Source organism: Amphibalanus amphitrite, unplaced genomic scaffold (assembly GCF_019059575.1).
Source record: "Amphibalanus amphitrite isolate SeventyFive unplaced genomic scaffold, NRLGWU_Aamphi_draft 000739F_arrow, whole genome shotgun sequence".
NCBI lineage: Eukaryota > Metazoa > Arthropoda > Thecostraca > Balanomorpha > Balanidae > Amphibalanus > Amphibalanus amphitrite.
The window spans coordinates 20,485-42,881 of NW_024882233.1; the positions used below are offsets into that span (position 1 = coordinate 20,485).

General features: G+C 49.3%; 1 protein-coding gene across 1 annotated transcript in view; it reads left to right on the forward strand.

The window, feature by feature from the left end:
- LOC122365416 (protein tramtrack, beta isoform-like) overlaps positions 1-22,397 on the forward strand; it is a gene marked incomplete at its 5' end in the record, with an annotated part of 42,249 nt that overhangs the window by 18,852 nt on the left and 1,000 nt on the right. The window contains 5 exons of the mRNA XM_043336628.1: positions 18,628-18,698; positions 20,469-20,536; positions 20,924-20,977; positions 21,357-21,491; positions 21,808-21,907. Of these exons, the coding sequence (XP_043192563.1) occupies positions 18,628-18,698; positions 20,469-20,536; positions 20,924-20,977; positions 21,357-21,491; positions 21,808-21,907 (428 nt within the window). The remainder of the gene's footprint in view (positions 1-18,627; positions 18,699-20,468; positions 20,537-20,923; positions 20,978-21,356; positions 21,492-21,807; positions 21,908-22,397) is intronic.

The window sequence follows — 22,397 nt, forward strand, 5'->3', positions numbered from 1 at the left end:
GGGCCGCCGTCCACGTGCAGTGGCAGATCGTTGGAGTAGATGTTGTAGAGCAATGGCCCGAGGGCGGATCCTTGATAGGTGCCAGTCGGGTTCATGAGAGGACTGGAGAGCGTGCGGTCAATAGATGTCCCTGTTGACTGCACCTGCACGCGCTGGTAATGATCAGCCAGGTAGCTTTGAAACCAGCGCGTGTCGACGCCTGGTTTCAAAGACCAACATGGTGCTGTTGGTACACATCAGGGTCTGTAAGTAAGTCTTTTGTCGCAGCGTTTAAACTGATTACTGTAGTCTGCTGACTGAATTGGTGCAACCGCTCTGGTTGCTGATGCGAGCAGGTGAAATTCGTCATCACGCAGCGATGGGGGCACGTCAGACTTGATAATTTATGACGCATTTTGAGTCGATTCGCCTTCAAATCACAACAGACGTTAGGTTAGTGTAGACACACTATGGAAGCCATTCTCTTTCAGTAGTGCTGTTGACAGCATAAGATCTTGGCAAGCGCTACATCCATGTTGGAAATTTAACGTTCGGCCTTCTGACCTTATCATGTCCTTTCCGCGATGTACAGTAGGTCTACTAAAAAAGTCCCCCGCTCCAGAGGCGGCCGGCCGGCCGAACCCCCGGATTCCAGCCCCGACTTTATTGCGCAGGCCGCGGCAGCGACACGGGTCAGGTCGCGGCGCCCGGCGAGTGGGTCAGTTGGCGGCGGCCGGCTGTGGAGTGAGGACGCCGTGAGTGGGGCGCAGAGATGCCGCAGCGCAGAGGAGGGGAAGATGATGACTGCACGATGCCGGAAATGATGCCTTTGTGATATAAATTAAACACCTCATGCAGTGCATATCCTCCCTAGGCCCCATTCCTATTTTATCATAATCCTTCAATAATCCGTAATGGCCATTCAACGCAAGCAAGCAAACAAAACAACCCGTTTAGCGGCGACGTCATCTCGGATAAAAAAGCGACAGTGATGATTACGAGTATAATAGACTTAGCGCGAGGGCAAATCGAGGGGTATAACTATATGTATCACATACCGATTATTTTATTCCCATCTAGCGAATTAAGATTGGGGATCTTGTCCAATAAGTCAGCGGCCGTTCTAGACACAGATAAATGATTTGTTTTCGGTCGCATAATCATCTGCAATAATTTGAAGCCACCCTCGCCGGCCGAGAAGAAGTGGCGGCCTGCGGCCATGTTAATGTATTTTTTGCGGTAGCTCAAAGCACACTGATGATAGAAGGCTGACATTTCACATGCCTTACATTTGATTCAAGCCGGATCACTTGACATCAACCACGTTTTCAGGTCAGGTCACTTAACCCTTGCCCATGTAGGGGGAGTTAGTTGGTGCAACCCCCCCCCCCCTGAGGTTTTTCTCAGCTACACGCCGAACCGTTTCAGATAGCCTGCTCAAATTTTCAGTACCCTCTGGGGCATCCTTTGCGCAGCTTTTTGTATTTTTTTGTCAAGGTCATGTCAGGTCACGGAGTTATGACGTCATAAAGGGAACAACCTCCGGCCAGATTTACGCTAAATTGTAGATTGCTTCACATTGGTATAAATGCCGACTGACCTGACACACTGATGGATTGTTTTATAATCACAACTAGCTGATTTGACATTGGCACAATGTCTGTTGACATTTTGAAGGTTACTAAAGGTCAAGGTAAGGTCAGTGACCTCGGTTGACCTGTAATGACTTTTTGCACTTGTATGCCTTTTCGGGGTATTTTGATGCTCTGAATTCGAATTTGCTATCCATTTCAGGCATCGTCGGTTGTTTCTTGTAGTTCATTTTGGGTCAGGGTCAGGTCAGTGACGTCACACGCCTGACGTGACCCAATGCACAAATGACCTTGCAGACTTCCGATGCTCCCAACGCATCATTTTTAGTGTTATGACATCGAAATACACACCAAACGATAGAGAATTGATCAAGGGTCACGATAGTGTAGGTTTCAAGTCGATATCTCTTACCGTTTCGCCGCAATCGGCGCGGAAATCTGAAAAAATTAGATTTTTCCGAAAATTTGACCTTTGACCGGTCATAAGTAGGTCAAATGTTGACCTAGGACCAAAAAATATACCACCAATCGCGGGATCTCGTTGAGAGCAATCCGTTGGTCTTTCCGCTAAGCTCTACGACGCTCCGTTTTCAAACGCCAGGGGGGTCGCACCAACCCCCCCCCCCCTGCATGGGCGAAGGTGGCAAAACACCGTTTACGGGCGAGGGTTAATTATGACGTCTTAAGTAAACCTCTGCACGGTTGTTGGTTATAAAATGATGCAATCCGCAATGCACTTAGTGTCATATAAGAAAAATGGGGAATTGTGGAAACTGTTAATTTGGCGTCGGAAATGATCTGAAACTATACCTCAAGCACATGAAATCGTGACTTCATACATTCCTGGCAAGGTCTTATGCTTCACTTTTGCATTGTTCACCTTGCGTGAACTAGGGTCATAGGAGTGCTTCGTCCAATAACTCCCGATCAAAATGAGCTAGCCAGTCGGGACAGCCATCAATGAACTTTGCAAGACTTGCCGAATCAAATGTTATGCAACATGTCCTCCTTTCAACAGCTTCGTGACCTGCGTTGCCCTAACATGACATTGACCTGAGGTAAACATCCTAAATTGCTTCACCTAAACAAAAAAGCATATAAATCGACGCCTCCGAGAACAGAAAACACGATTGTATCGAAATGACGATAATGCGTTTAGTTATTTACCAAAAACCGATCAAATGCCTTGGGGCCCTTGACCTGCCCTAAGAGGTCACTGATATTTTAAAATGGGGTACTAGTCGCTGCGTCACGTAACGACGCAAGCGCTCGTTTTTTTTTCCGCGAGGCTCTAGCAGCTAGCTCAATTATAGGAGCTAAACATGGGGTCGGGGAATCACTCCCTTCTCACTCACTATTTGGCCGGGAATAGTGTTTGCAATTATTGTTAAAATCTAGCATTTTAAGATTTCAAATGACCCATTTTTCCCGCCCAAGTCTTTCAATTCAGGGTCATAACACCAGGTCACGTCAAGTGACCTTACCTCAAGGAAAGTTCCTGTGCTCATCATATCTAAATACACCGACTAACCGATCGCTTCAGAACTTTCACCGAGTAGGGCAAAACAAAGACCACCATTGAACTCCCCGTGACGAGCTGCATCGAATCGATACCCATTTTATGCAAAAATATCAACTTTGAAATTTGACCTAATTTGACCTGACCTTGACCCGACCTTGACCTGACCTTGACCAAAACGTGACCTAAGCTGGCCCCAAAGACTGTCTGACCCACATAATCGCATTTGTCATGTAAAATGGACCATAAAACATGTATTACACGACACTTTCATATTGTGACCCCCCCAGTGACCTGACCTCTGTGACCTGACCTGGTATCAGTGACCTTAAATAGCAACATATGTGTTTGAAGAACATTTCCCCATCGATGATTTTCAATGAAATGCATTTTACTCGATTTTACAACGCATTTTCCTGTAAACTGTGAAAATTCGACTTTTGACCTGACCTGTGACGTCATCGGTTTGACCTAGGTCAATAAAATTAGGTCACAAGGTAGTTCCCTGATAGGGCTATCCAACACCGTTTGCCGCTTGTCGCTAGGTTGCGTGGTTCTCGAGATCTTAGGGGGGGGGCCAAATTGCCCCCCCCCCCAACAGGGCGCGTTGCTCGGCAGAGCCCAACGGGGCGCGGGTTAAAGGGACCCTCCCACCTTCAAAAAAGTTAATGAATTGGCATGAAGGTGATGTCGCTCGGTTCAGAAAGAGCAAAAATGAATATCTACCAAATTTCATCGAAAAATATTCACCGGTTTTCAAGATATTTAGACTTTTACTTTTGTTTACTTTTTGGGATCTCCGCTGTTCCTAGCGACTTTATTTGAAAGTGCGGCATTTGTTGCGCGCAAAGCAGCATATACCACCGCGTGCTGCCAAACGTTTTAGTAAAAGATTTAAAAATCGTTAGATCTCCGCTGACGTCACAAATTCTAAGGGGGCATACCCAATGCATTAGCCCCTTAGAATCCGAAAACTGCAAGTTTGAAATTCCATATCTCCGAATTAAAGCATTTTTCGATGTTGTGAATGCCCAAACCGGTATTTTCAGGCCATGGCCACCAATTTGGCTATCTCAACTCAAAACTAATGTTAAGGTGGGAGGGTCCCTTTAAGTTATGAAATCATCTGAAGTGTTTGTAAAGTTCCACGATACGGATCTAATATCCTGCTATGCATTATGACCATTTCTGGTCAGGTCATGTCTTTGAACATAGGCCAAATTTTTTTTTTTTCAAATGACCTTTAAAGATCAACTTTTGATTCATTCGAAGCGTTTTGAAGAGGAACACGAGGGTGGTAAAATTAATTTCATGCAAGTTGTAAGCTAAAAACTTTGAAGTGTTTGTGGAAAAGCAATTGGTTTTCTCATAATACCGATGGTGGCAGTTGTTGTTATTTACATGCTAAGCCGTTGACCTTAATTAAATCTGGCAATATTATTCAGACATAGCGGTAAACGAGCTGATTGTTGTGTTAGGTTAGGCTCTTTCGGTCAATTTCAGAGTGGGAAGGATGACAGGAATTAGGGGAGACAGGGGGCCTGGGCGGGAGTCCTGGACCTCATGCTCCGCTGGGGCCGAGCTCATCACGTGGGTTGGATTGTCCTGACACATGGATAGCCCTGGGCGGTGTTTCACGGCCCCGCGCTGCAGCACGCTGCGCTGCGCTGCTGCATTGTTGCGGCGGTTGATATGAATTCGGCTCCACGCTAGCGTTGCGAGCTTCCGAGTCTGTTGATGTTCCCATGGAAATTGGAAACCTAATGCACCGGTGCCCGCAACGCACCCTGTCCAAGCAAAATTTTATCATCGATGACCTCTAGTGACATGACCTCTGGCTATGACCCGATCGAAAATTGGCTGAAATATTTTTTTCTTCTTTTTGCTGCTTTTGACGCTACTTCGAATACCAATTAAATGCCCAAAGCTGAGTTATAAGAATGATGCTCAATCACCATTTCCCCTCCAACATGGCGTGGGAGTCTAGGCATTCCTGTGGGGCACGGGCTAACAATGCTCGGGGTTACATGAGCAGAGTTAATACGCATTACAAACGGACTACAATGGTGAGCGAATAGGAAAATCCGTTCCTGATACGCATTTACTTGCTCATGTAACCCCGGTAAATGACTATCTCATAATCCATGTGGCCATGAACATCTACTGCCATTCTTTAACACCGGTTTCGCTGCGCTGAGCGGTGGCCGTCCCGTTTGTTGGACTCTACAGCTGGCTGGCGGAAAGCGTTGCCGGCCGCCCGTCCACCGCCCGCGGGCCGGACCGAGCGGTCCCGCTGACCCTATCTGACCTGAGCGCGGCGCGATATGGGACAGGCAGACGGGGGTTCGGCTCAGCGAAGGCAGCGCCCACTGGTGCTGGGGACTTTTTTAATAGACCTACTGTACTGGCGCATTTCCGCATTTCCAGCTCATTTCCTGTTCTTTGAATTGCAACGTTGTATTGGTCCCCCGTTCTGACCCCTGGACAGCTGCGGCACTCCTTCGACCGTCGGCCCCTCCGATCCTCACCAGTCTGTGCCGCAGGCAATCCCTTTCCGTCGGCCCCTCCGATCCTGACCAGTCTGTGCCGCAGGCAATCCCCTTCCGTCGGCCCCTCCGATCCTGACCAGTCTGTGTACTGCGCCCTCGCCGTCCAGCCGCTGGCAGTGCCCGTCTGACGGCGCCCTATGTTTAGTATCTCCGCCGTCCAGCTACTGTCAGTCGTCGTCTGACAGCGCCTGCGATCCTGACCAGTCTGTGTTCAGTACCTCCGCCGTCCAGCCGCTGTCAGTCCTCGTCTGACGGAGCCTCTGTTGCAGACCGGTCTCCGTTCGGCTCGGACGTGCTGCTCCCGGGGACGGGTCAGGGCCTGAGGCGGCGCCCTCACGGCGTGGACACGCCGTTCGGCTGCCCGCACTGCCCGGCCGCCTACTCGAACCGCGGCTCGCTGGTCAACCACATGTCCATCCACAGCGGGCGCACTGTCTGCGAGGCGTGCGGCAAGGTGTTCAGCACGGTCAGCAGCCGCAACCGGCACATCAACAAACACCACCAGGAGGCGGAGCCGGCCGGCGGCGAGCAGCCCCCGCCGGCGCCGCTGCCCGGGACGGCGCTCCCGACCATGGTCTCGGTGGCCGGGATGGCGCTGCAGCCGATGGCCGCTCGGCAGACGTCGCCGGCTCTTTTCCCGCAGCTGCCGCGGACCACGTCCCTGGTGCGGCTGCCGCCTCCCCCGCATCCCCTGCCGCCGCCCCCTCCGCCGGCACCGGCCGCGCAGCAGGCCGAGGGGACCCAGGCGCGGTCAGACGAATTCGAGTAGGTAGATGTCCCAGTGCCGGCGCTGTCAACTACATGGGGGGTAATCGTGCAGGGGATGGGATTGGGTTTGACTTGTCCTCGTGAACACATGCCATTGCCTGTTCAGAGAAACGGTAGTGTAAGTGGCATAGTAGATGTGCTTAATACACAATACGCATACTGCCGACTAACTCTTACGTAGAGATCCGCAAACCAAGCATGCCCGCACTGTCCATCCATCTACCATCTGTGAGGCGTCAAGCATGTGTTTAGATTCTGTTTTCCGACTTATGGTTGTGAATTGTTCGTAGTGCCATCGATCGTGAATGCGGACAGGAACGTTTGTGGCATACACCAACGTTCAAGAATTGCTCGTTTGATAGAAGTTTATTTGTAGTTGAAGTTGGACCTAACCAACTTCAAGTGGAAATGCAGGTTTATTAGTACCTACCCACTACCGATCTACTGTATGGTTATTGAACATGATATTGCGTTTGATATTTAGTTCTTATTTCACTAAATGGCCTGCACTTTGTAGTTTGGTCAAAGGTGTGGCTGTTGTGTGGTTCTGTCGCTCGCTGCATTACAAGTGCTGAATGGCCGCGCCGGCCATTCATGGTCCATTCATCTTTGGCCTGTCTACCTAACGTGAATTTGCCTAGAGCACCCCCTGGTACGCTTTGTTAGCTCTTCCTTAGGGCCTACATTGTGTCTCTGTATTTCTCAAACTACCGTGTCGTGTTATTCACCTGCGTTAAATGGTCGGGAAATTTGGCATCGCTGACAATGATGCGCAACGTCCTTTTGATTATGATACTGCGTGGAAAACTGCCATGATAAATTGTGAAACTTAGGACTTTGGTACACAGTACACACTACACACAAACACACAGCTTTATACACATATTACAAACACTGTTATCCCACTATCTTCATCATTAGTTCCGGTTACAACCTTTCCAGTTTTAGAATGGCGCCTGTATGTGCATTGTGCATAGATAGGTATATAGTGTGTTAGGTATGTAGAGCGGCTCTGGAAATGTTCGGATGTTTTCGTTAATGTGGAACGCCATTCGATGAACAAAAATATATTTTGCTTTGCAAAGTTGTCTGTTTATTGTGTATACGTAGATCGATGCTTTTGTGGCGTGCTGAACTCTCGCCTCCACCAGTTAGGTATACCAATTAGGTATACCAGATTCCAGAATGTATTTGCCGCATTCGTAGTTTGGCTCTACATAGACCAATGATCTACGGTCATCATTGTTTATCTTATAGGTATCATATTTTTGAGTTATGTAACAACGCTGCAGAACAAGTTCTACCTTCCTTTTTAACAATTGTCTCCCGCAGAGCAACAAAGCAAGTCGGGTTTTTATTCGGGTAAGTTTTTTTTAAACCACTCCTATTTTTATCATGCGTAGTTTTTGTCACAGTCAAGCTAACCGAGAGCCATAACAGAAATAGGTATTAGGTATACCTTTCTATCTTCTCATGTAAATCTAAAAAAGGGCACCGGCTTACAGGTGAAGCATTCTGATGCAAATGGGAACTGTTTCGCAGGCCCGCACACACCCATGCACACAACATGAAAAACACCACACTCATACGTTATTAGGAGTAATCGTCCATTCACTGAAGCAAAGAGACGCGCGGTAAATCCCTACTACATGCTGAAAGTGTTAGCCAAAACAAATGAATTGTTAGAAGTTCAAAACTTTTTGAAGCTCCACTGGCATTCTGTCGTTTACGTAAAATCGGTAACGACTGTCGCATGACTGGCGAACGTTCCCGGATTTATCATTATCGTGAATGCACGTACAATCGGAGTATGAAACAGGCTGACGTTTCTAGCTTAATGGCCTGGTCTTATCAAGAAACAACAACAAAATGAAACTTCTTAAAAAAAAAACTTTTAAAGAGCAAGTCCAATTCCGCGCATTGAGCTTCAAGAGACGGAACATGAAAGGAGTTGAACACCTTTGTCAATGTTACAGGGGCTTGAACTAGACACAAGAGCAGCCGAACCCTCAAGCAGTATCCACTTTCACCTTGAGTTCCTTTAATCGCTTGACCTTGTTCCGAAGAATACGCCGGAAAAAAATCCCACTTCTTGCCGTCCTGATCTGCCGTCGCTTGTCTCCCGTTGGATCTGATACGGGTCATTGGTGATGCTGTCCTGTGCGGTCTATGACAGATGACGTTTGTCCGTGCCGGCAGGTGACACGAGTTCCCTGTACGGGCAGGTTACTAGGTCCCTGTACCGGCAGGTGACACGAGTTCCCTGTACCGGCAGGTGACGCCGAGTTCCCTATACCGGAAGGTGACGCGTTCCCTGTACCTGCAGGCGACGAGTTCCCAGTACCGGCAGGTGACACGAGTTCCCTGTACGGGCAGGTTACCAGTTCCCCGTACCGGCAGGTGACGAGTTCCCTGTACCGGCAGGTGACGCGAGTTCCCTATACCGGCAGGTGACACGAGTTCCCTGTACCGGCAGGTGACTAGTTCCCTGTACCGGCAGGTGACACGAGTTCCCTGTACCGGCAGGTGACACGAGTTCCCTGTACCGGCAGGTGACACGAGTTCCCTCTACCGTCAGGTGACGCGTTCCCTGTATCGGCAGGTGACGAGTTCTCTGTACCGGCAGGTGACACGTTTTCTCTGTACCGGCAGGTGACACGAGTTCCCTGTACCGGCAGGTGACGTCTATCTGTACCGGCAGGTGACGCGAGTTCCCTGTACCGGCAGGTGACACAAGTTCCCTGTACCGGCAGGTGACTAGTTCCCTGTACCGGAAGGTGACACGAGTTCCCTGCACCGGCAGGTGACGTCTATCTGTACCGGCAGGTGACGCGAGTTCCCTGTACCGGCAGGTGACACGAGTTCCCTGTACCGGCAGGTGACACGAGTTCCCTGTACCGGCAGGTGACGCGTTCCCGTGCCGGTTGTGCGGCCGCGTGTACCGCAGCTCCAGCAGCCGCAGCGCCCACGAGCGCGTCCACTCTGGCACCACGTCGTGCCACATCTGCGGCCGCTTCCTCGGCAAAATGGGCAACCTGAAGAGACACCTGGTTAACCGGCACCGGATGGAGAGCGGCGACGCTGCGGAGCTGCTGCGACAGCGGGCGGCGGCGCCGGGAGCGGGCCGGCTGACCGCTGGGCAGGCCACCGACCCGGACAGTGCCCTGGAGCGGCTCATGAACCAGCTCTGAGAGACCGGGCGTACAGCGAGAGCCGACAGTTGTGCACGGAGCGGTACTGTGAGGACGGTGTGGTGAAGTGTTCTTGGACAGTCTTTCGTGCCTAGATGAGTATGCTTGAAATGTGTAGCTTGTTTGACATTATTGCGTTATTGTTTAATTGTCGGAACGCCTCTTGGATGTAGGGCATTGTTTCTACTTGAATATTTGTATGTTGGTGACCTTAAGCCCTAGTGTAAAGACAAAGAAACCATAGTGTAAAATCAAAAGAAACCAATCTTCGTCGTCTTCTCCTCATCATCGTCGACTTCAGCATCGTCTTCAACATCATCTGGAGGTCAGTCTGGTTTCTTTGTCTTTACACTAGGGCTTAACCCTCGCCCGCACATGCCATTTTCCCATCCTAGAACGCACATGGGGGGGTGGTTGCCACCCCCCCCGCGCCATTTCGTTCCTGTTGGAGATAGAGCTTAGCAGTAAAGACCAAAAAGATTCTTTGGGAAGAGACGAATCCAATGATACCCAGTTTTACCTTCTCAGGTCAGTCATTGACCTTCCAGGTCAGGTCAAACTAAAAAATGTTGCTGTTTTGGGTCACCGTTGGATATCAAGTGCGCTGCTTAGCAAATACCGATGACGATGCTGTTTTCTGGTGCCAAGCCAGCTAGAACCTCTTTGTCACACTATCCGACCAGAATTTTGCTGCTGAGGTCATTTCAGGTCAAGTTAGGTCAAGGTCAATTATATGTGTTTGTATGTCTGTGTGTGTCTGTGTGTATACTGATGTGTGCACCGATTGTTTTTGGGTCCATATCACATCAAATCATGATCTGAGAAGCTTTTACCAAAAATGCAGTCAAAAAACTTCACAAAAAGTAAATTCAGCTTGCCTAAAACGCAATTATCTTAGATGACCTAGGTTGACCTTGACCCTGACCTTGACCCCTGTACATCGTCGAACAACATGTTCCATGATAGGTGGGAGGTAAGACTGGCAAAAAAGGCCGAAATCAGGGTGTCAAAAGCTCACAAGGCCCATGGCAAACGCAAGATGTTGAGAATTGGCCATTTGGGTCATGACATGACCTGAAAAACAAGGTCATATCTCCGAAACCAAAAATCACAGAAACTTGAAATTTTCAGTGGACATCAAGAAAGGATAGACAAGCAGCTATACGAAAAATCAGCCTTCTAGCTCTAAAAATGTTGAGTGCAGAGCAGAAAGACTGCCTGGGGGGGGTGGCAACCACCCCCCCCCCCCCATGTGCGGGCGAGGGTTAAGGTCACCAACATACAAATATTATTGTGTTATGTCTACGCTCAGACAATATGAGTCAATAGTTCTTTTTTTCGTCAACTGGTGATGTCTCATTTGTTTAGGTTTAAATCAGCTCCAACAAAGGTCGAATTTCCACAACTAATCCAGACGAAACCTGTTCTAAAGTGCGGAAATGGCTGTATCATGATATGTGCTCCCTCTCACGAACCTGAAGTAGCTGGGCAGATGGAATGCGCATGTGATAGATGCTTGATGTCATTCGCTCGAATATATACCATCATGTCTGCTAATTCACTAGACGATTTGCTTTGGCTCCCATTGATGCTACCGTGATGATACCGTGAAAAGTGTTATGTCTCATGCTTATCGTGTATCGTTTGAATTCTATGACTGTCGCCCCAAGTGTTTCACGGGGAGCTCTCAGTTGCCATGTTGCCAAAGTTGAGCATTGCTCCGGAGTAGTCGAATCGTCGTCCCTTGGATCTGTGTACACTCTTTGCATTTTCTGCGTACCGTGTTTCCATGCAGTTTTAGTGAATCTGGGGTCGCTGCTCAGTTGTGTGATCAGTGAATACATTGCAACAAGTGTAAATGTTTGTTAGTTGCAAGTGTGCACACACGGTAATCTCATTAGGGGAGAGTGGGGAAAGATGCCCAGGGTATGTCATATATTATTCGAAAATGACGATCGGAAAGTAAAAACTTGGAGTTTCAACGGAAGCCGACATCATTTTTCTCCAAAAATATCACACTTCCGTGCCTGAAATATGATAACATTTTTTGCTGTTAACCATTTTCCTGAAGAAGTCAAAGGGGGCATCTTACCCCACAGGGTGGGAAAGACGCCCCCTGGCGTTGGGGAAGATGCCCCCTGCACTATAAGTGACATAAATGGGCACGTGAATCGCCTGAACGAATCAGTAGTCCCTTCGAGCCTGCAGTAGACACCAAACGTCATCGTAAGGGCCCTCAAAAGTGGTCGTAAGGGGCTTCAGAGGTCATCGTTAGGATCATCATAGTCCAGCGCGGCCAAACAAGCTTCCTTGGTGGCGTTCGGAGACCACTGTGGGCCCTTATAGGTCTTCATGATGCTTGAGGGCCCTCGAGCCCATCGTGGGGACCTCATATGCCAGCGCGGCCCGTGGAGCCAACGTGGGAGCCCTCAAAGGATGTCGTGAGGGGCCATGGAGCCAATAATGGGGCCCACCGAGGCCGTCATGAGGGCTCTCAGAGTCAGATGCCGCCCAAAAAGTCGCTGTGTGGGCCGAGAGACCGGCATGGGGAGCACCCGACCGTACTGGACTCTCAATAGTCCCAGACCGGCTTTTGTCTCTCATCACAAGCATGTAATAAATGATTTGACGGGCTGCTTGAAGGACAGCCTACGGATTTAGGGGGGGGGGCGTCTTTCCCCATCAGGACAGGGGGCATCTTACCCCAAGGTACCGAAGTAACATTAAATCAGTACAATTTGTTAGCCATAAAACTACACCCTGAAACAAACTGTTTGGGACACAGTACACGCATGTTAATGTATCACGACTATAGCAAGGGACGCAAAAATTATCTACCTTCTTTGATATTTACAATGTTTTGACACCAAAATATTTTTCGAAAGCAGCAAATAAAAAACATGCATTCACCAGCCAGCCGTTGCCCAACTGAGCTTCGCAAATTTTTGTGCAGTTAACAAGGCAGGCTTCCGCTTTACGCTAAGAACATTAATTCCCGGGTTCAATTCTTTGTTTCGCCGCTAGAGGGGGTGGGGCGTCTTTCCCACCCTGGGCATCTTACCCCACTCTCCCCTACTGTAAACCATTCTAACAAGATCTCTTATTGACATATAGATTGAGGCTCCCTGTCATCCGCAGTTTTTCACGAGCTGCAATACAATCACAGACCTGAATGATACACATTTCGTATGCAAAGTGTTGTGCCTGATAATGCTGACTGCGCTAACCAGCAAATATCAGACAATGTCCGAATTGTAGGCGTTTCCCATGTCAACCATAGACATCTCAGCTAGGGTATGTTTCTTTCGCACTGCCTACGTTTCGTGCCACGTAGGTTCCCCGCAGCTATTGACGTCTTAGTTAACACGCATGGCACTCGAGCTCGTGAACATTTCTAAGAATAATAAGTGTGGAGTGAGGCCACACTTGAACATTTAGAAAACGCGCATAGCAATGGCTTACAAGTTACAATCTAACTACAAATGTTTTAGTAGTTCTTGAGATGCGGTTATATCAAGCGATCTTGACACTTCCTTCTGATCAGCGGCACTGCGCTGTGAAACTCCGTCCGCCAGGCATCCCCCTTTGTCCCATTTCTCGGTAGTTGATCTCCATATATTTCCCCTTTCCCGTTGTCCTGGTAGCTGTCTGATATACGCTGTGCTCTGACATCGAATCGTCTCTGTGCCATCCGTGCCGGACTGGAGCTGAGCGAGTGTTTCTGTTTCAGCGGTCCAGTATTACACTCCGGACGCGATGGTGTCGGCCCAAGTCCGGGCGCACGTTCCGCTGCCGGCTCCCGCTGCTAGTGCCGGCACAAATACCAGGTAACAGGGAACACGTCACCCTCCGACAACACGCCTGGGAGATCGGTATCCGGCGACTTTTTTAAGACATTTTGTCCGAATGATTGAATGGGTGGCTGTGGGCCCGAGTGCCCACGGCCCTCCCGGGTCTGGCGTGGCCCTCTCTCGCCAGTTGCCAGCTGGCTGAAAATAAGAACGCGGGTCAAACGACGCGGAGCTTCCCGGTCGCGAACTCGCAGCCACTGAATTAGGAGGCGGACGCCTTATCCACTATGTCTCAGGGTGGACTTCAGCTACGAGTATGCATGTTGCCAGTGCAGTTGGCGACGTGTGACTGGTGTGCTTGACGACCTTACCGGTTTAAATGTATGCACACAAGGTGTGTACAGATATGCTCGTGTAGCTGGCTGCCATGTGCGGCGTGTGTCTGACTCTGTGTGCGCTGTGCCGCCGTGTGTCTGACTCTGTGTGTGCGCTGTGCCGCCGTGTGTCTGACTCTGTGCGCTGTGCCGCCGTGTGTCTGACTGTGTGTGCGCTGTGCCGCCGTGTGTCTGACTGTGTGCGCTGTGCCGCCGTGTGTCTGACTGTGTGTGCGCTGTGCCGCCGTGTGTCTGACTGTGTGTGCGCTGTGCCGCCGTGTGTCTGACTCTGTGCGTGCTGTGCCGCCGTCAGTTACACCCCGTTCGACCTGGCCTGGCTGGACGCCTCCACCCGGGACCGGCTGCTGCGCGGGCTGCCGTTCCAAAGGAACGACTGGTGCCGGCTGGTGGGGGCCATCTTCGACAGCATCTCGTCCACCTTCGACAGGTCCGGCCGCCACTGGGACGGGGACCAATGGGGCAGAGCTCGGCTGGCAGTCCCGAGTGGGACGACTGGGACAAAGCTCGGAGTCCGGGAGTCCGGAGTGGGACGACTGGGGCAGAGCTCGGAGTCCGGGAGTCCCGAGTGGGACGACTGGGACAGAGCTCGGGTGGAATGGGACGACTGAGACAGAGCTCCGGTGGAGTGGGGCGACTGAGACAAAGGTTGACCTTTGGTAGGGCTTGAGTGAGATGGAGAACACGACTGGGGAGTGTCTTTTTTGTCATTCGTAGGACAGCTCGCTTGTTTTCACAGCTTCCTTTCGCTATTTCATGCATGTATTCAGCTGAGTAACAATACGAATTTTCACATTCATGGCTAGTAGGTACATCCCAGACAAAGCACTATCTCGTCCAATTGCTGGTCTCCACTTTAGTGATTTATGCTGTTGCGACATGTGTGCTGTAGGTGGTGATTGGAGTCTTTGCTTTCAGAACGTGTAACCGAAGCTGGTACACGGATGTCACGTGCGACCTGCTGGACAGATTCCCCCACCTGTTTGCGGGAATGTCTACCAGGGAGGCCATGGTGAGCCGGTGGCTTTACGACGGGCTGGGCGACGAGCTCTGTCTTTGGGGTTGGGCTGTGTTAGTGTTAATGTTTTGCGCCTTTGGGATTAGATTAGATGACAATGTGTGTGAATTGCGAGATGATCCAGAATAGCAATGTGTACTGTGTATGCATGGAGTAGAATCACTTTGGCCTACATCATATGGTGTAGTTACGGTACTGCCCTGTTCATTAAGTTTGCGTCAGCGACAAAACTACCGACTTCTAACCGGGACTTGTTTGCAGACTTTCATGAGGACCAAGCTGCGAACGAAAGCCAAGAACACGCGACACCGCTTTGTTCAACTGCATCGTCGTCGGTCGGTGCCTCAGTAACCGAATGGCGGAACAACCGCGTACACAGCTGCATTATAGTCGAATTCGGCCGTACAGTGGACCTGGACCTCCAGGTCAACTGTCCACTATGGGCACCGCGTGGTAGGGAGTCGAACTGAAGCAGGCAGTCAAGTTCAGTATGAGTGCACGTCAGTACGTTAGTTGCGTGGGAACCGGTACGGTATTTGCAGTAAGTACGTGAGTTCTGTATACGTCGGTACGTGAGCTGCGTACACGTCAGTACGTGATCTGTGTATATGTGTGTTAAAGTGTGTCCTCGGAAGTGGGCAGTGAAGGCTGTTGCGTGGCCTTATGCGCTATATGTGCTGCAACAAACGCTGCAGCCGTAATGGCCCGCACACTAGTGGCGCTATTGGGTAGCTATCGATGTCCGTGCCCTTCGGTTGGTGTCCTAAAGCACGGAGTCGTAGTTCACTGTTTACTAAACAGTTGCTTAGACTTTAGCTTCGTAGTTATAAATCGGTTCCATGGACAGGCGATAGAGTCGCCCTGGTGATGACGATAATTGTTGGTCATTCAGTGTTACCGACAGTATTCGGTCATGTTACCCGCCATTTTCTAGGTCCGTTTGCTTTGTGTCTCTGGTTCAAAAGTGTTTGTGTTCAAGCGTTAATAAAGATGGGTGTAAATTTATCGAAACTGAGGTGGAGTTTACCCAAAGCTACGATCATCTTCAGGTACGGATTCAGGTTTACGAACTCCCTTGCACTTATGGGGTTCGTACCCCTCGGTTTTTCGCGAATAACTCGCGCAAAAAGCGGTCCCAACGAAATTGTCAGTAGCTTTGATCCAATCAATTTGATTCAATCACCTACCCTACAAATTTCATGACCTTGACTCAAATGACCGTAGACCTGTGACCTGTTTCTCGAGACCGTGTCGGGCCGGAATAGCGATTTGGCCATGTCAGCGCACATTATCCGTGCGTTTAGCCTTGTGTCCTTTTAAACGTTCCAAGCATGAGAAATCATGCTTGTCCCATGCATTATGAAGGATTTCAAGGTTACGTTAAGATCAGGTCAAAGTCTTTGACCTTAAGTGACCTCGCTCCACTTTCGAGTTTGTACATGTTTCTATGGTAGTTTTTGCAGCTAATTTGGAATTCAGCTTTCATTTGAACCTTTGAGAAGTGGTTTTGGTGCCTATGTAGCATGTTACGAAGCTGCCAGTGATGGCTGACACCTACTATGGGTAGCAGGTAGGACGCCTACTGATTGACCTGATCTGATCTGACCCAAGCCACCCCAAATGTATGAATATATCATCTTTGATGAGAACTGACATCGAATTAGTAATCTGGGCCCGGAGAAAACAACCTTACTGTACGAAGTTCAAATAGGGCCCGATTTTCTCGACCTTTGGATCATTGACCTACCCTGGAAGGTCAACCAATGGCCTAGGACCCTAAAATTGGGTGTCCTTGACTTCCTCTCGTCAAGGGCAGCACGCTCGCTTTTTTCGCTTGACCAGGGGCCAAACGGCTGGGGGGAGGGGGCCGTTGGACCCCCCCCCCCCCCCATAGTTTGACGCTGTTAAAAGGCCAATACGGGCGAGGGTAAAGATACTTGCAAATAATTTTAAATGTGCATCAAGCCCAACTACGTAATGTTTTGCACTAGTACAGACCAGTAGAAAGCTCACGTTTTTTATCCTCTAGGCTTTACTCTACGTTACTAATAAAGTACCTATCTTTGAAAGCCACTTGGTTTTGTTTATTAGGCGTGGAGAGTGATGTGCTTTGTGGTCCAGTTCCGTGTGCCGGGCGCGAATAAGGACCGGCGCTTCTCACTACTTGTGTGATATTTTACACCTCGATGCTGAGGTAGGAGGGTGTAGATTACTGCGGATGCCTAGTAAAAATCATCTTTTGAACTGTCCATTGAAGTGGAAAAAGGATACTGTTTGAAATAGTTGGCATTACAAAGCACTGTTACGCCGTGATCTCTCACACGTGATTTTTTTTTTTGTAAAAAAAGTAGGTTGCTGCCTTGCAAAGCGTTTTCTTGTTTCTTTTTGTTACACGATACCTATCTCTATGCATTCGTAGTCGTTTCTTACGTACCTTCATTATTTTTCTGAAAACCAAAACATACTGAAACCATTCCAAACACGAAAAGCGCTGGTGATGTTCGTGCATCTTGTTGACTTCATATGAATCCAGACAGAGAAATAGTAGGCAAATAGTCATATGACATATCCTGTCTCAATCTGTTTTTGCTATCAGAAAACGAGCAAATTCCATGCTAACCCACAACCACCAGCTAATGGAGAGGTAGGTGTACACTCAGTGTGCTCGGAAGCTGGTTTAAAGCAGTAGACGGAACACAACTTTGTCGATTGACTATCATCTGTCTCCCTTTGAGGCCCACTCCTATCGCCTAATGCTAGTCCTGCTGACAGCGTTCTTGGTCATTCCTATTTAATTTACTTAATTAGTCGATTGGAACCACTAAACTTGTCAATACGGCATATTATTGTTTTTTTTTTTGTTATATTTGTTTTTGGTATGCCTATGTTTTGGTGTAGGTATGATTGTGCATGTTTTCTGGCGTATGTCTTGTGTGCATTGTGTATGTTTGTTATGCCCATGCTTGTCTTGTCTCTAGACGTAATACAATTGATGATGATGATGATGATGATGATTGGAATTCAATTATCTGGATTATAATGTCATTATACCTACCAGCAATGCTGGCTTCAAAAAGTTCCACTCGCCGTCCATCCACCGATCGCCAGCAGCCCTTCCCGCTCCAGGCCTCAGGTGGTGTACACCGATCGCCAGCAGCCCTTCCCCTTCCAGGCCTCAGGTGGTGTACACCGATCGCCAGCAGCCCTTCCCGTTCCAGGCCTCAGGTGGTGTTCACAGATCGCCAGCAGCCCTTCCCGTTCCAGGCCTCAGGTGGTGTTCACAGATCGCCAGCAGCCCTTCCCCTTCCAGGCCTCAGGTGGTGTTACACCGATCGCCAGCAGCCCTTCCCGTTCCAGGCCTCAGGTGGTGTTACACCGATCGCCAGCAGCCCTTCCCGTTCCAGGCCTCAGGTGGTGTTACACCGATGGCCAGCAGCCCTTCCCGTTCCAGGCCTCAGGTGGTGTTACACCGATCGCCAGCAGCCCTTCCCGTTCCAGGCCTCGTGTGGTGTTCACCGATCGCCAGCAGCCCTTCCCGCTCCAGGCCTTAGTTGGTATTCCTCCGTCCACCGGTGGCCAGCCGCCATCCCCGTGCCGGGACGCGCAGTGGCCCCAACTGCCGACACACTGCCGGCCCAGCTGTGTCCGTGTCAGCGGCAGTTGTTCCGACGAGGGCCCAGGTGATCCCCCGCTGCCCTCTAACCCTGGACGAGGGCCCAGGTGACCTCCCGCTGCCCTCTACCCCTGGACGAGGGCCCAGGTGACCCCCTACCCCTGAACGAGGGCCGTGTTGTGGCACCTGTTCCGACAAACGCCCTTCTCCCCCAGGCGACCCCTCACTGTCCCCCTGGACGACGTCTACCCTGGCCGGCGCCGCCTCTGCCATCGAACCCTACATGGTGAGTCCGGCCCTCAGCGGTCTGTGATAGCGTATAAATAAACAGGCAAAGGGGGCCAAAGATTTGATATGTAGGTATGTATGTACAGGTCTCGCGAGATTAAGCAGTAGGTTTTGCACTTCTGCATTTCCGGTTATGTCTCAGAAACTAATCGATCTACGATGAAGCCATTTTACACGATCATGGCCGGCTTGTTACCCAACAAGTCGATCGCATCTTCAACACTTACCTAAAAGATTTAGACGACGAAGATATAGCCTGAAGTACACTAAATTCTCTAGGTGCAAAACCTACCTAAAACCCGCGAGACCTGTACATATGTATGTATGTAAGCATGGATTTATGAAACACGCAAACAGGTATGACACCCATTTACAGGCGCAATCATGGACTGGAATAGTGTCTGGAAACCATAACCGCCAGAACCCGTGAATTGCTGCAATTTAATCAAACTGATTTTCCCTTACCCGTGCCCCGTAGCGTTATTGCCGGACCCTACCACCCGTGGGGGGAGGGGCGTCTCGGCCCCTCTAGAATCTCGGAAAGTTACCTATTGATTTTCAAACTTCAAACGGCGTTAGATTAGCTTCACCGGGGAACTACCCTGGGACCCAATTTCATTGAACTAGGACCAAACGATGATGTAACAGGTCATGTCAAAGGTCGCATTTTTTACCGTTTACAAAAATGTGTTATAAGATCGTTTAAAAAGGCATGCTATCGCAAGTCATCGATGGAACATTGTTGGATCAAAATTTGACATCGTGATTGATAATGTTTTTCGCTCAATTCCTTGAAATAGTTTTCAGTCAGGCGATTCAGCATTCAGCTATCAACATACATACATGGTGGATATCACTTTATTTTTAGTTTTGTTGTGTAAAATAATTATTTTTCTTCCTGGCTGACAATATGTGTAGCTTAAAAGGTGTTATCAATTTTTATAAGGTGTTTGACCGTTGCACGGGGTGTTTCGTTTTCCTGGTGACAGTGGAGCGCGGAGGTATGTTGGCAATGTCGTGCTTACACCCGGCGCAAAGCTGCCGGCTGCTGCGCTCCAAACTCTCGCTGTATTTTAGCTCCCGTTATTTTTATTCTTAGTATTAATTGTCCGGCATCACTTAATTTTGTTTTTAACCATCCCATCCCAACCAAAGTAAGTATTCAAAGAATTAACAGAAGGTTGCTGTTACATACCTATCATTATGCTTACAATAATGTTTTAAAATGTCATTGCTTGCCTACCTACCTACAACTAAATCAATCCACCTGACGTTGACTTTCTTGGAGTCCGTGCTGGAAGGGCATGATTTGTTGTCGTGTTCTTTCCTTTTTTCTTTAAAAAAAATATAGGTAAGAGTAAATATTTATATTTCCAAGACAAATAACATTTTTGTTTGTCTACCTCTTTTATTTTTCTTCCTAATGCATTACTAAAAGGTGTGTGGCCGCTAAATTAGTTAAAAAATCTTCAACTTATTGTAATTTTTGCATGGTAGGTATCCCAATGCATTTTTTAAGGAAAGGAAGGTTATGATAAAAATTAATGCTTCTTTACCTCAACTTGACCTTCAATTATCTTGCTCTCTCTCTCTCATTCTCTCTCTCTCTCTCTCTCTCTCTCTCTCTCTCTCTCTCTCTCTCTCTCTCTCTCTCTCTCTCTCTCTCTCTCTCTCTCTCTCTCTCTCTCTCTCTCTCTCTCTCTCTCTCTCTCTCTCTCTCTCTCTCTCTCTCTCTCTCTCTCTCTCTCTCTCTCTCTCTCCGCGGCAGACGTTTGGCGGTGACAGTATGATGTCCGCTGCTGAGCAGAGCTTCATGGCCGATCAGACTCACGGCAGGTAAGGTGCCACTCCATTGTTCATGGTATTGTGTTACCATGTGAGTTAAAAAGTTCCGTAACTTATAAATGTTTCTAATTTACCTTTGCTAGTTGTTTAAAGTTAAAAGAAATGCACGCGGTCAAGACACAGCTTGATTCGATTGGTTCGGTTTATCAGTAAATCAATGACAAATTGATTCGCTGTTTATGTAGTCTGGATGTGCTGTTTAGAAACAGGCAAAGGTTTGTTGCACATTACCGTTGTATATTCTACGGACCACCACCAATGACCGGAGGTTCGAGCGGCGCCACTGCCGCTCTACCTGCTGCAGTTATCCACTGCGGTTTTCAGCGGCGGTCAGCACGCTGTTTGACCTCTCCTGTGACCGTTGTGTGACCGTTGCAGCGGCTCACTGGCCCTCGGCGGCGGTGGCGATGAGTTCTCCGAGCACCCTGACTGGTACGTTCGACTAACGACAGAGAGCGCCAGCCGCCGCGTAAACAGGCCACCGATGGGGCCCTTCTGACGTTTTAAGCACAAACCAGTGTGTTTGCAGTCTTTTCAGTGGTTTGTCGTTCTTTATTCATGGTAAAGTCTGGTTTGATTAAAAAAGAAAATACATTTTAAATAAGTAACTGAAGACAAGTAAGCAAATGGCGTTCCCTTTTGTATTGATTTTGTTGTTTTGCTCTTTTGATTGTTTCCCGCCTCTTTATTCGACGTTATGCGGGTTCTCGTTCCCTTATTTCACGCCCCAGCCTACACTCCTCCTTTGTGTTGCCTGCTTTACTCGAGTTCCAGCCTCGGCTGAAGCCCGGCGCGGACCGTTGGTTTTCAGGCAGGCGCGTCTGGAGCTGGACTGGTTCCCGCTGCTCATACAGCAGAAGCTGCTGGAGCAGCAGCCGTTCGTCCAGCACGACTGGTCCAGCTTCATGACCGTCATCTTCGAGCGCTTCTTCTCGCTCGAGTGTCCGTACGTACAGAGTCCCCCGCCTAAAACACTCCGAGGGAGTTGGAAGGGGTTCAGCTTCACGCTTCACCGAAAATGGCTGATCAATGGGTCTAAAATGAACTAGTCTACCCTCATTCAGTGCGCGATACTGTTAGCCCTATTTTGAAGTTCTGATAATGTTGTTGCTTGTCTGTATCGTTCTGTTTCTACATCGTATTATAACTATCGACAAAGTCCGCGCTTTTAGCGTCGTATCCCGTTCGGCGTGGTTTACCGAGACGGCTGCCGTCGGGGGCGGCTCGGTATATGACTGGCTGGCCTTCCCCTGCCTCCGCAGCCAGCCGCGCAACCCGCGCCAGTGGTACACCAACATGACGGCGCTCATTGTGGAAAAGTACCCGCACCTGTTCGGCGCCATGACGCTGCCGCAGAGACTGGTGAGCCGGGCTGCTCTGTCAGGGGTGCTCTGTAAGGCGTACCGCCTCGGCAGTGAGCTCACTACTCCGGGGTGCTCTGTCAGGGGTGTTCTGTCGGGGTACCGCCTCAGCAGGGAGCTCACTACTCCAGGATGCTCTGTAAGGGTACCGCCTCAGCAGGGAGCTCACTGGTGGAAGTCGCGTCAGGGGTGCTATGTCAGGGTACCGCCTCAGCAGTGAGCCCACTACTCCGGGGTGCTCTGTAAGGGTACCGCCTCAGCAGTGTCGAGACTGAGAGGCGCACCATGGGTGGGGTGTCGGGGTACATTACCTTGCAAAGTAAGATGTCTCACGTGTTACGCCACTGGTCTAGGGCGTCGTGCGTATTTCATGCAGGTCTTTTTTAAATCGACGTCACTCATTTATGGACGTTTTTAATGGCTTTTTGAATAAATATACATAGAGAACTTCTGCCGCATGATTAAAATAAACTGAACTGAAGAGATAATCC